Genomic DNA, 12,674 nt, shown 5'->3' on the forward strand with positions numbered 1-12,674 from the left:
AGACAAAATCACTGTCTTCAGGGAGTTTATATTCTAGTTGGGAGAGAGAGACAATAAAAAAAGATAAGTACATGTATATAAAATATCTTGTGAAGGAAAATAAAGCAGGGAACAAGGATAAAGGAATATTGGAAGGGAGAGGACCCATTAAGGAGAAAAAGTACTTTTGGTTTGTATGAACCATGGAAACTGAATAAAAACTGAGAATCTCTTTAAGAGAAAATACATAGGAAAGAGAACATACCACCAAAATGTATATTTTTCATAAAAATGCATAATGATGCTTTTAATAGTTAAATGGAAAGCTTTATCTTCTGATAAACCCTGAACTAGGAAGGTACTTTCAATTTGTAAACAAATATTATTTTACTTTTGATTTTACTAAATGCCTGCAATTTTTTGTTTCTGTTTAACAGGAAAGATTGTCATTGATGGGATAGACATTTCAAAACTACCACTGCACACACTACGTTCTAGACTTTCAATCATTTTGCAGGATCCAATACTATTCAGTGGTTCTATTAGGTAGGTGATGTATTCGATAGAAACCCGAATGTCTCAGGATTTACCTTTTGGCTCATAGGAGAGTTTTACTCAGAACTGTTTTTCAGGTAGGTGTGAAAGACATTTTCAGGATGATAAGAAGGAATATTCTAGTCAACAATTCTGGTCAACCCTAGAGTTGCTAAATTAACCTCTACAGAGGCCAGTCCTTTATTTATTCCAGGAGCTCTGCTCTTTCAATTTGACTCCACAAAAGTCACTTCTTCCTCAGTACTTGGGGCAGTGATTCTTTTTTTTTTTTTTTTAAGATTTTATTTATTTATTTGACAGAGAGAGACACAGCGAGAGAGGGAACACAAGCAGGGGGAGTGGGAGAGGGAGAGAGAGAAGCAGACTCCCCACTGAGCTGGGAGTCTGACGTGGGGCTCTATCCCAGGACCCTGGGATCATGACCTTGGGCCTAAGGCAGATGCTTAACAACTGAGCCACCCAGGTGCCCCTGGGGCAATGATTCTTGGCAGACATTTCTAAGGTGTTCTACCCTACAGATATCCTGCCTATCACTATGTGTCTGGCTTGGGCTCAGCAATATTGAGTTTGGTTAATCCCTTGATTCCCCCATCCCTCATAATTTTTCTTTCAGCCAAAATTGCTTTTAAGAAGCTGCTACAATCTTCTCCATGCCTGGTTTATGGTTTCCCAGAGTAAAAAAAAAAAAAAAAAAAAGCAGTATCTACTACCTGCTAAGTGCTTTAAATATATTGTCTCATCAAATCCTCAAAGCACTGCTCTAGTATACATATTATTATCCTCATTTTACATATGAGCATTTTGAAAGTCAGAGAAGCTCTAACTGGTTCAAGTTCATACACTTAGTAAGTGGTAGAGTTTGTCTGATTCCCAGAGTCCACCATGGCATTAACCACCAGGTCATGTCTCTCAATGCATCCATCTTTTGTTCTCTCTTGCTCCCCTCCTCTACCTTAATTACAAAGAAATATTGCCACCTCCTTTTGTCTTGAAGAGAAAATGGACGTAAGATTGCTCAATATTCAGCTGTAAAATCACTTTAATTGAAAGTTGCGGATGTATGCAGTTATTTAGAAACGCCATAGTGAATTTACATGTCCCGGTAGATTTACTATTTAGATTTACTACTATTGTGGTTGGTGCAGCACAGCTCATCTAAGATAGCATTGCGTGTTCCCGTATAATCATTGGTTCTGTAAAAACACTTTGCTAGACACTATTCAAGTTACATTAAATATATCAAAGTGGATAAATCCACATAATGAATTTTATCATGTCATATCTTGCATATAAACTTACTAATTGTATCTTTGGAAAACATTTTTCATAACATTAAGGTCATTCATTTATTCATCCAACATGAATTGAATGCCTGCTCTATCCTGAGCACTGTTCTAGGTATTAGGGATATAGCAATAACCAAAACAAATGGAACTTATATATTTAAGGAAAGAACAGCAATAAGCAAACGTATGTATTTATTGACTAAATAACTTATTTTTTTTCCCCTACAGATTTAATTTAGATCCAGAGTGTAAATGCACAGACGACAGACTCTGGGAAGCTCTAGAAATTGCTCAGCTGAAGAATATGGTCAAATCCCTACCAGGAGGTCTAGGTATATTTTCTAGAGAATACACTTATTTTTACATATGCAATTAATTCTATATATCTCTATATTTTATGCTAAAATCACATAATTCATGTTAAGTCCCTTTAAACTTAATCTCCAAAAGGTCATTAGGATACTTCAAAATCTAATGTTTTTGCATAGGATGCCAGAGGATGAAACTTATAACAAATTCTGTTCTATATGAACACTCCAAAATATTCCAGTTAATACATTTAACTCTTCAGTCTTTTCACTTTTAGTGGTACAGTTATTTTATTTTATTTTATTTTATTTTATTTTATTTTATTTTATTTTATTTTATTTTATTTTATTTTATTTTATTGAGAGAGAGGGCGCAAGAGGGTGAGTGGGGGAGGAGGGGCAGGGGGAGAGAGAGAATCTCAAGCAGGCTCCATCTCATGACCCTGAGATCATGACCTGAGCTGAAATCAAGAGTCGGATGCTTAACTGACTAAGCCACCCAGGCGCCCAAGTGGTACAGGTCATTTGAATCAGAATATTTCCCTGTGGTCATTCTACTCATGTGATTGACATGACCCCTGACTCCCAGTAAATGGGTAGGAGGATTGAAGAGGCTACTAGGTTCAGAGTAGTCGGTACCATGTAGGAGCAGGCAGTTTCTCCACATTGGCAGCCATTTTCTTTGTTGCCAGTAGGGCCTATTCCTTATATTTATGTGACATAATTTTGTGAAGACATTATTTTCTATGACCTTGCTACAACCTCAGTTTTAGCCACCTGTGTAAGAGATAAAACATGTACTCAAACAATCAGATATAAATTTAGTACCAGAGGTAGACAATTTCTGGCAAATAACTGATGACAGAATAAAACAACAACATGAATAATTAAAGATTAACAAAACAAAACAACAGAAAGTACACAATGCGGTCTTTAATTCATAAAAATGATGAATATCTATAATTTTGGACTTTTGCTTCCTTTGATAAGGAAAATCTATGTCCTAAGACAGCCGACAGAGCCAGTGAGAGAGTCCCAGTCCTTGCCCCAGGGCTCTTCTGGGTTCTTTTCCCTGCTCTGCTTCCCGAATGCACCAATCTGGGTTCTTCTCCCTGCCCTGCTTTGCGCATGCGCCAAAAGTGCCAAGTATGCAGAAGTAGAAGTGTATAAATTGCCCCCTTTGTTTGTGCTTGGGGCTCAGACGTTTGGAGACCACTCTCCTCTGAGCCCGCTGGCGTTAAACAAACCTCCTATCCTCCAAGATCTCCGAGTGCCGCTTGGTTCTTCTGTCAGGCGATCCAGTCCAGGTTCCGTAACACCTTAAAATCTGAACTCATTTAAGAAAGCAGTCAGAAAGATAAGAGTTGGTTGATATTCTAATTTTAATACATAATATGTAGCTGCCATGTTGATTGTGTTGTTTTGGCATCTAGAAAAAAAATCAGCCCACAAAATAAAACATGTTTATTTGGGAAGGAGGACCTACTCAAAAATAATACCTTTTATGATTTTAATTAAGTCCCAAGGGAAAGGCCTCCCCCAAAAGAAATTGAGATAGCATGTCTTTAAAGATAGTTTTATTGACCTTGCCAGTGTTAGACTATGGGAGCAATTCCAGGGATCTGGATGAACTTTCCCATCATAATTTTGATGTCTCTCATGGCGAGCCAAGCAAGTCTACTTGAGAAATTGATACTGCATATAGACCCTTCTCCTGTGATATTTAGAGACACTCACACCTTTAGTACTTGGGAATACAGGCAATTAATGACTTTGTAGTCCTCTTCCTTCACGCAAAAGATGTATGCACCTGTTTTGAATCATGGGCACAATGTTCAAGGGTTATGGTACAGTGTAAGCAACAGGGGATTATATTTACACTATGTAATTGAATGTTGTTTATGTTCATTGTCTTCATAAAGATTACATCAGTTGCTTGATAAAGATCTGGTTCAGGCCAATTCTGGTGAAAAACATCCATCATCTCTTGCACCCTCCTTATTTATTATGTAAATTAAAATTTAGAGAATAAAGGCATAGCCCCCAAGCATGAAAAATTACAAGAATCTGATGCAATGAGAAAACAGAAAATAGAAATTTATCCCTAGGACTCTACTAGGATGTGTTTGAATTCTAATAAAAGAGATGTTTTGAGAACAGAATTTATCTTAAACTCACAAGAGGACAGTTTATGAAATGTGGATGGAAACCAAAAAAGAAAAAGAAAATGATAATGAGGATCTAACAGTCATTTATCTATCCAACAAGGTTTTATTCAGCTGCTATGTCAGATACCAAGTGCTGAGGATACACTGATGAACAAAAATAAATCCAGTCTTTAGCCATGTGGAACTTACAGTCCAGTGGGATGGTATAATAAAAAGAGAATGGACATTGGAGTCAAGAATGTTCTGTTTCTTATCAAGCTCTACTGCAAATTAGCTCCGTGATCATGGGCAAGCCACTTCATTTCTCTGGGCCTCAGATAACTATGTTAAATAATCTCCTTAGATAATTATATTAAATAACTAAATAACCTCTAGGGTCTTCCAGTTTTCAAAATGCCTTACCAGTATTTTATATCCTGTATAAGGAGGTAATTTACCACCTTTTGTCAAAAATAGGATGGCCCAGGATCATCTTCATTTTCCCAAAGTAAAATTCCTCTTTGCCTCTCCAGTATGAAATGTTTGCAAACAGTGAGATCCAGTATCCTCTTGTGGGACATTCCCATTTTTCCCTACTTTGCTTAAGGAAAAAGTTAGTAGCATTTCGGTGAAATCCTTGCTTCTCTCTCTGATGTAGATGCAGTTGTCACTGAAGGTGGGGAGAACTTCAGTGTTGGACAGAGACAGCTGTTCTGCCTTGCTAGGGCCTTTGTCCGCAAGAGCAGCATTCTCATCATGGACGAAGCCACGGCTTCCATTGACATGGCCACGGTGAGTGCGTCATCTGTACTTCTTAAATTGAAGATCTGGGGAAATGCACGTGAAAATGACAACTTAGTTTTTCCCGCTTGGGTTCAAAGTCCTCAGTACTGTTGTTCCAGTGCCTTCTCATTCATCTCTTTAATCAACTGATGATAGCACACTGAGAATTAAAATAAAGGAGACATGACAGTCTACTGCCAGTCAACATAAAATAAATTGGCCATCACTTTTTGATAAATTCTTAAAACAGTATAATTCCAGTGCTCAGTTGACAAGAGTCCTATACTGTGTTCAAGCGTTCAAGTCTTGAGCCATGGAAGTTATAAAATGAAGTATGCAAATCTTATTGCTAACCAAAATCAATCATTATTTTCTAAAGCAATTTGAAGAAGGATTCACTAGAATTAATAATGATCTTCTCAGTGTGTTCATGGTAACGAGCCAGAAACTTTGCCTTTTGAAAGAAATTATTTAAAACTGAAGGATCTGTCTAGAAGGCTATGATTAAGTGGAGAAAATGTCACATTAAGCCACAAACTGTAAGCGTGAGCAATTAATGTTGTTCTTATACAAGTTAACTTGATATTAAAAGTTTGGCATCAGAAAGGACAAAAATAAAAAACATCCGCAAACATGGTATTTTCTTGCCGCACACTCCAGATTGGGTAAAAAATATCCAAAAAGCTGAAACAGTTTCAAGATTATTAACAGCCCATTATATATGGAAATGCTAATTGACATCATTTTTTTCTGTTAAGACTAATCAGTTATACAAAGTTATAAATCCGTCTCAAAGTTAACATAATTTAAAGTAATAAGTAGTTTCTAATTAAGCCAGTTCACTAGATACATAACTACATCAAAATTAGTATTAATTGCTGAGGATTTACAATATTTACAATTTACAATAAAGGTTATTATAATACAGCCTCAGTAGAGATGGGAGAGAAAGGGAGAATGGAGCATATGGAGCCTTAGGAGCCCAGCAGAAGCTTGCTGTGGGGACTGCTCCAGAGAAGACAGGAGCTGGGAGTTCTCAGCAGGGATTGGGCCTGGGGGCGGGGCGCGGGGCGGTCTTTGCTCTCGGGGACAAAATAGTATGGAGAGAAAAAGGACTCCAGAGAAAATTCAGACTTAATTTATTGATTTTTTGGCAGGAAAACATTTTGCAGAAAGTGGTAATGACGGCTTTTGCAGACCGCACCGTTGTTACAATAGCTGTAAGTATTGGAGACAGGGTTGATTTACTCCTCTTTGGTTTTTGTTCCAAGATTCAATAATCTTTATTTTGGGGCAATTCAAGTATATGTATCTTGAATTATATATTTCTCTGCCAATGTTTCTGTATCTGTGCAAAACAAAAAACCAAAACAACAACAACAAAACACAGCTATGCTCTGAAAGCCTTTATATTGTTTTTTTTTTTCCCCAAACTGTTCTACCTAGCTCCCCTAATTTACAGTGATGGGATATCTTAAATCTAAGGATTCCAGCAGGAATGCCTGCGTGTTTTTTTTTTTTTTTCACCAGATACAGATGGTAGTTCATATGGGATAATTCTCTTTTCAATAATCTAATCATCCGATGAGCAGTTTCAGAAGCAAAATTCTTCTACGTGACTACCAATTCTGCTACCGCTTACACTTAATTTCTGTTCCTATTCACCTGTTTAAAAAAAGAAGGTAATGAGATACATCACAGCTGAGGTAGATACTTTCTCTGAGCACCAATCCAATTGAAGAATTGCCCAAATCTTTGTAATTGTAATAGCTTAACTTACAGTAGGCCATGGTTTTCTTCTTCCTCTTTGCAGGTGGATGGATTCTTGCTCACATTTAGGCTTAATGTTTAACAAGAACTTTTTTGATCGAATCACCTGGACATTTTCCCTCTTGCTGATTCTTGTCTTTCCATTTCTCTTTTCTCTCCAGCACCGTGTTTCTTCTATTTTGGATGCAGGTCTTATTTTAGTCTTCTCTGAGGGTATTTTAGTGGAGTGTGATACTGTTCCAAACTTGCTCGCCCACAAGAATGGCCTCTTTTCCACTTTGGTGATGACCAACAAGTAGACCATCATCAGCTACCCTGCCAACTGTTCCATCCTCTGGTAGTTATCTTAAGGGCATCCCTCTCAGCCAGGCAGGGCTAATGCAGTGATTAAAGGGGGTGGGTGGGGAGAGAGCTACCTACAGAGTGTTCTCACATAAATCAGCTTAACCAGCTGATTCAGTTATGTTCAATTCTGAATGAGGCGCATGCATAATTCTCTAATATATATATATATGTATATATATATATATATACATATATATATATGCGAAAGATAGTATTTACAAAAACCCAAGAACCAGATTCACCTCTGTTGTAAGGACCAATTTCACTCTTCTTTGGGGGATATATTGTAAGTGTCCTTAAAAATACTGTACATGTTCCTTACCTACCCTGAAGATTGCATTTTTTTAATTTACAGAATTATTTAGGTTTAACTGTTGAATACTGGGAGCTATGTATGGAGTGCTTGCTTATGCTTCCATTTTTGTCAATGATGCATGGAAAAAGAGCAGCCTTTGAAGTGCAGCGTTTTTTAAAGTGGCAGGAAATCAGGGCCCACCTTCTGTACACTGGGTCTAAATGAAAAAAACACTTTTCTCTCACTTTCCCAATGAACTCTGCCCTGGAGGAGAGTTTCCTGATTAAGTCATTCATACTAGAGTGTGAATGATTTAATGGGTGAGAGAACTGGCTAACTTGAAAAACAGTTCTCTAATATTTTCAAGAATTTTCTCACTGGAGAAGGTAGGAAGATATTTGGAGGTGGGGGAGAAAGAACGGACTGGTAAAGGGGGGGAAGCAGACCCTTGCATACTCAAAAGACTAGTTTTTTCTCTCTTCTGCATGAAGCGTGGTATTGTTGAGTGGCCCCATTTAGTTTACACCTGGAAGATTACTTGAGCATAATTTGTATTTTTAACCAAAAAATTATGTTCTCTTTCTTGTCCACCTACATTCACTGAATACTTTTCCATAGACTTCTGTATCTTTCACTCATTCTTCATTTCAAGACCACTGAAGTGGAGGGGGCCACTAGGATACCCGCCCACAGGGACACAGAAAGCCATGGGTAGGATGAATTACTGTGGGACCAACTCCTCTTGCCAGGCTCTTAACAGAGAGAGACACCAGCAACCTGTGGAAGAACCCTTGTAGAATGATTCTCAGTTCTGTTAAACAGTAACTGTTCTTTCTTCCCTGCTAAAAATTGTTCTGTTAATTTTGTTAACTACCACTGAAAATTGTGAAAGAACTCCAAACGATAACTTTCTCTGGCTTCTTAAAGGAAGCCTTCGTGCACCAAAATAGTGCATGGCATTTATTTATGAAAGTGATTTTTATCCTTCACTCTTGATTAGATTAATTCTCTAGAGCATTTTAAAAATTGCACCAATGCTCTTATAATTGACACCACACTTTCTCAGGCAAAAAGTAATTTGGATTAATGGAATAAGCACCACATATATTTCTTTCTATTGGCCAAGATTTTTTCCATGTTTTTATTTTTATTTCTTAAATAAACATTATTTTAGTATAATAAGGCAATGTTTATAATGTTCTCTTTAGGGATTTAGAGGCCAGATTCTTTTTTTAGCATCCTGATACAGTTATGGAAGAATTAATCTTTTTTGGAGGGAAAATACACAGCAGATATTAAACAGTTCAGTAATCTTAAGTTTATTTTTTTTCTAAATGCTGGGTACACAAGTGACTCTGGTCTTCTCTCAAAGATAAATAAACATTATCCTGCAAATTTTGGTAATTCCTAAATACATATTATTCATTACCAATATTCAGTGAATGATAGGTTTGTCTATGGAGGTTGGAAATAGTGGTACATGTTCTAAGCCGGCATCTTTATTATCCTCTATATATGTCTTACTTTTCTCCTCTAGTTGTCCTAGCTGTGACTGTTTGCTTTTCTGAAAGCATAAGCATTGAGACTACCCCATCTACATGGCCCAGGGCAGATGATAGGCCTTTGGCCCTAGGGATGGCTTTAGGTTGGACTCTGTGTTGTTAGGAGAAGGGACTTTGGAAAACTGTGTATCAGATAAACAGACGATATTTCTGAGTTTGGCACTCCCATCAGCGTGCTGATGTTTTGACCACAAAGTCCAGCTCCAGTATGGTAGGTAGCCCAGAACCACATATGGCTATTGAGCACTTGAAATGTGGGTAGTCCAAATTAAGACATGTTGTAAGTGTGAAATACACACTAGATTTCAAAGACCTGGTACTAATAGAAAAATGTAAAAGATACCATTATTAATTTTTATATTGGTTATATATTGAAATATTTTGACTATGTTGGGTTAAAATATATTATTAAAATGGATTTCATAGGGTGCCTGGCTGGCTCAGTTGGTAGAGCATGCGACTCTTCATCTCAAGGTCATGAGTTCAAGCCCCACATTGGGCATGGAGCTTATGTTAAAAAAAAATCAACTGTATTTAATATAACTTCACATAGATTTCACCTGTTTATTTGTGCCTTGAAAAAGTGGCTTTTAAGAAATTTAAAATTAGATGTGTCTCACATTTGTAGTCCACATTATATTTCTACTGCACAGCACCTATCTTACCAAGAAAAGTAAAAAAGGCCCACGGCACAGATTTTTCCCTTGTAAATTTTTAAAAACAAAAAATAATTTTAACTGACATTTAGTATGTGCTTGTATGTGTCAGACAAGGTGCTGAATTCTTTTTACATGGATTATCTCATTTGATCCTCACCACCATTCTGCGAGGCAGGTGATTATTACCATCATTTTATAGATGTGGAACTTGAGGCATACAAAAGTTGAGTTTGCTGATCAGGATTGCACAACCACACGGGTAGGGAAAGCAAAATACACACCCAGTCTAACCTTAAAGCCTGTGCTCTTTTAACCATGATGCTAATAATGGCAGGTGAGCAATCCTCGAAGGTAGCAGATACTCCCTACAAAACAATTTGATAGCAGGGTGGAAATATCTCATGCTTTGAACTTAATAAGCCTGATTTTATGCTGGTTCTGCTACTTATTATCTATGTGATCTCCTTTTTTTGCTTTATCTCTATGAGCCACAATGGTCTCACACATAAAGCAGAGAGAGAAAACACCCACATCTGAGGAATGTTTTGATGATTAACAAGTATGTGTGTGGAGCACCTAATGTATAATATATGCTCAATAAGTGGTAGCTTGTGTTATTATTAATTACTAATCCCAAAGCTTCTCTCCAAAGGGTGCCAGGAGAAAAGAGAGAACAAGTGTGTGGCAATAATCTCTAAAGTCTAAGAGTGGGCTTGTCTGAAGTCCTGGATAACCCATTCTAATACTGCATGCCAGAATGGAATTCCCCATATTGTGTTCCCAGAATCGAACCACCTTCCAAGGCTCTTCAAATTGTGTGTTAGCCCACGAATTAGTTGACTCTACCCAAGAGAGAATTTTAGTCTAGACTAAACTATAACCCAACTGGTTCACGATGGGTCTTCTTATCATTTAATTATTTGACAAACAAAATTAGCCTCCTTACACTTCCATGAAAGTGCTGAAACTATATTAGCTACACTCAATTTAACACAGCCCATCCAAGACCCAGTCACACTCGCCAGTATTTAAAAGTATGTAAATAACGATATGTTAAGTAAGACAGAAAAAGAGGCTGTGCTTTTATTCTAGTACCTCCTAGCACCTCAAGATAAATAAGTAGTGAGATATGCATATTCCATTGCTTTGGCTCATGAAATTTGTAACCAGTACATGTATTTTTTTTTTTTTCACTCGCAGCATCGGGTTCACACTATTCTGACGGCAGACCTGGTTATTGTGATGAAGCGAGGAAATATTTTAGAATATGACACTCCAGAAAGCCTCTTGGCTAGGGAAGATGGAGTTTTTGCTTCTTTTGTCCGTGCAGACATGTGAAGGGATGTCTTAAACTGATACATGAATTTAAAATAATGCAGTCATAACCTACTTAGTGGATCATCAGCTTGACCTTCAAAAAGTGGCATCTTAAATTTTTACACTTTTGTAAAGCATATTTGTTGTGTTGTGGGACTTTGTAATTAGTTACAGTGTCACTTTACCAATGAATATTGTATTTCCTATGTTGATATTTCTTTTTTGTTTGTTTTCCAAGATCTTACTGCTTAATATGTTCATTACTGATGACTGTCTAATGATTAAGCCACTTTACCGTTAAGAATAGCAGGCTGGGGCGCCTGGGTGGCTCAGTTGGTTAAGAATAGCAGGCTGTATGAAAACATGTAAGCTACTTTAACTGGTAAGTCAACAGCTATAATTTCTCATAATTTTAAGGCTGGTAAATACCTCTCAGGCATAGAAGTCACCATGAGTATTCAGTATGGTTATACTCTTATTTGGAAGAATATGTTTTCCGTTTTGTTGGTGTCCCCAGATGTTACTGGAAGAGAAATAAGAGGACAGGTTTTCTAATCAGTGAGAAAAGAAAACACTCAAATCCATTATCTACCGGATGAAAATATTCTCTGTGTTCATTACCATTAGTAGCAATACTGATGCTTCCTTTAACAGTCTCTTTTCCTCATCTAAATTGTTTCCTGCTACCAAGAAGTCATTTATGGTAGCTTTGGAAAGCCAAAGCCTTAATCAGAGAGATCATGGGAAAAGTTTGGATATTTGAAAAATTATACTCAAGGTTCCATTTTTCCCTGTTCAGTCAGGAGAGAGTTCCTAAGGTATCAGGAATAATGTGCTTTTTCCAGACTAAAGTTCAAAGAGTAAATATATTCAGTCCTTCCATGGCAGGCCAGCTAAAACTCTCTATGGTTTAATTCACCACTAAATGTGGTTATGATCCTGAACCCTAAAATTCCACATTTTCAAGATTCAGGAGCATAGGCAAGTGGCCTCGTTTGCCTATATAAGTATATATGAAACAAGTGTTTATTTCAAGGTGGAAGAGTATATTTCTTTTTGACATTTCTGCCCAGTGGTGTCACATGTATATCCATTTGGTACTGCTCTAATTTTAATGCACATGTAAAAAAGTGAATCAAAGTGCTATTCTAATTTTAATGTACATGTTAAGAGTGCATCAAATATGGATTGAATATTAGTGTTATGTTTTGTTTAAATATAAATTAATAAATTTTAAAATACTAAAAGTTACCTGCATTGTCATACTAAGCAGCCAAAGCTTTCTACTATAATTCTCTGCCCATCTAGTATAAATATCATGGGTTTTCATATGAAGACCACGTGCATTGTTAGATTTTGAAGAATTATGATTGATAGAAAAAGAGAATTTGTGCCCCCTCTCTGTAGTTTTTATGTTCAGTTTATTGTATTGTGTACTCACTCTTGGGAAATCTGTAATACTAGTTTATCTGGCATATATGACTGGGCCTTCACCTAAATATAGAGTCCTGATGTTTACCTAAGATAAGTTCTATAAGGATGGACAGATGTGTTCTGTGTCATTTAGCTTGAATTGTCACCCTTTGTTGTATATCTAAAACCTCATTGAGAAAAATCCTCTTAATATTTCCTGAAAACTAAACAAAACAGAATCAATAACTATTAAAT

General features: G+C 36.8%; 1 protein-coding gene across 10 annotated transcripts in view; it reads left to right on the forward strand.

Moving 5' to 3' along the window:
- Nucleotides 1-12,253, forward strand: part of ABCC9 (ATP binding cassette subfamily C member 9) — a 153,512-nt gene extending 141,259 nt beyond the window's left edge. For 9 of the 10 annotated variants that reach the window (XM_035028090.1, XM_035028088.1, XM_035028086.1 and 6 more), the window contains 5 exons: nt 417-525; nt 2,049-2,152; nt 4,934-5,067; nt 6,216-6,278; nt 10,890-12,253. In XM_035028090.1, the coding sequence (XP_034883981.1) occupies nt 417-525; nt 2,049-2,152; nt 4,934-5,067; nt 6,216-6,278; nt 10,890-11,027 (548 nt within the window). In that variant the 3' untranslated portion in view covers nt 11,028-12,253. Of the gene's footprint in view, nt 1-416; nt 526-2,048; nt 2,153-4,933; nt 5,068-6,215; nt 6,279-6,989; nt 7,166-10,889 lie in introns of all 10 variants that reach the window. The other variant, XM_035028085.1, reaches the window with a different exon arrangement.
- Nucleotides 12,254-12,674: the final 421 nt, after the last annotated feature.

The sequence above is a fragment of the Mirounga leonina genome, unplaced genomic scaffold, assembly GCF_011800145.1.
Source record: "Mirounga leonina isolate KUSES-001 unplaced genomic scaffold, KU_Mleo_1.0 Mir_201, whole genome shotgun sequence".
Lineage (NCBI taxonomy): Eukaryota > Metazoa > Chordata > Mammalia > Carnivora > Phocidae > Mirounga > Mirounga leonina.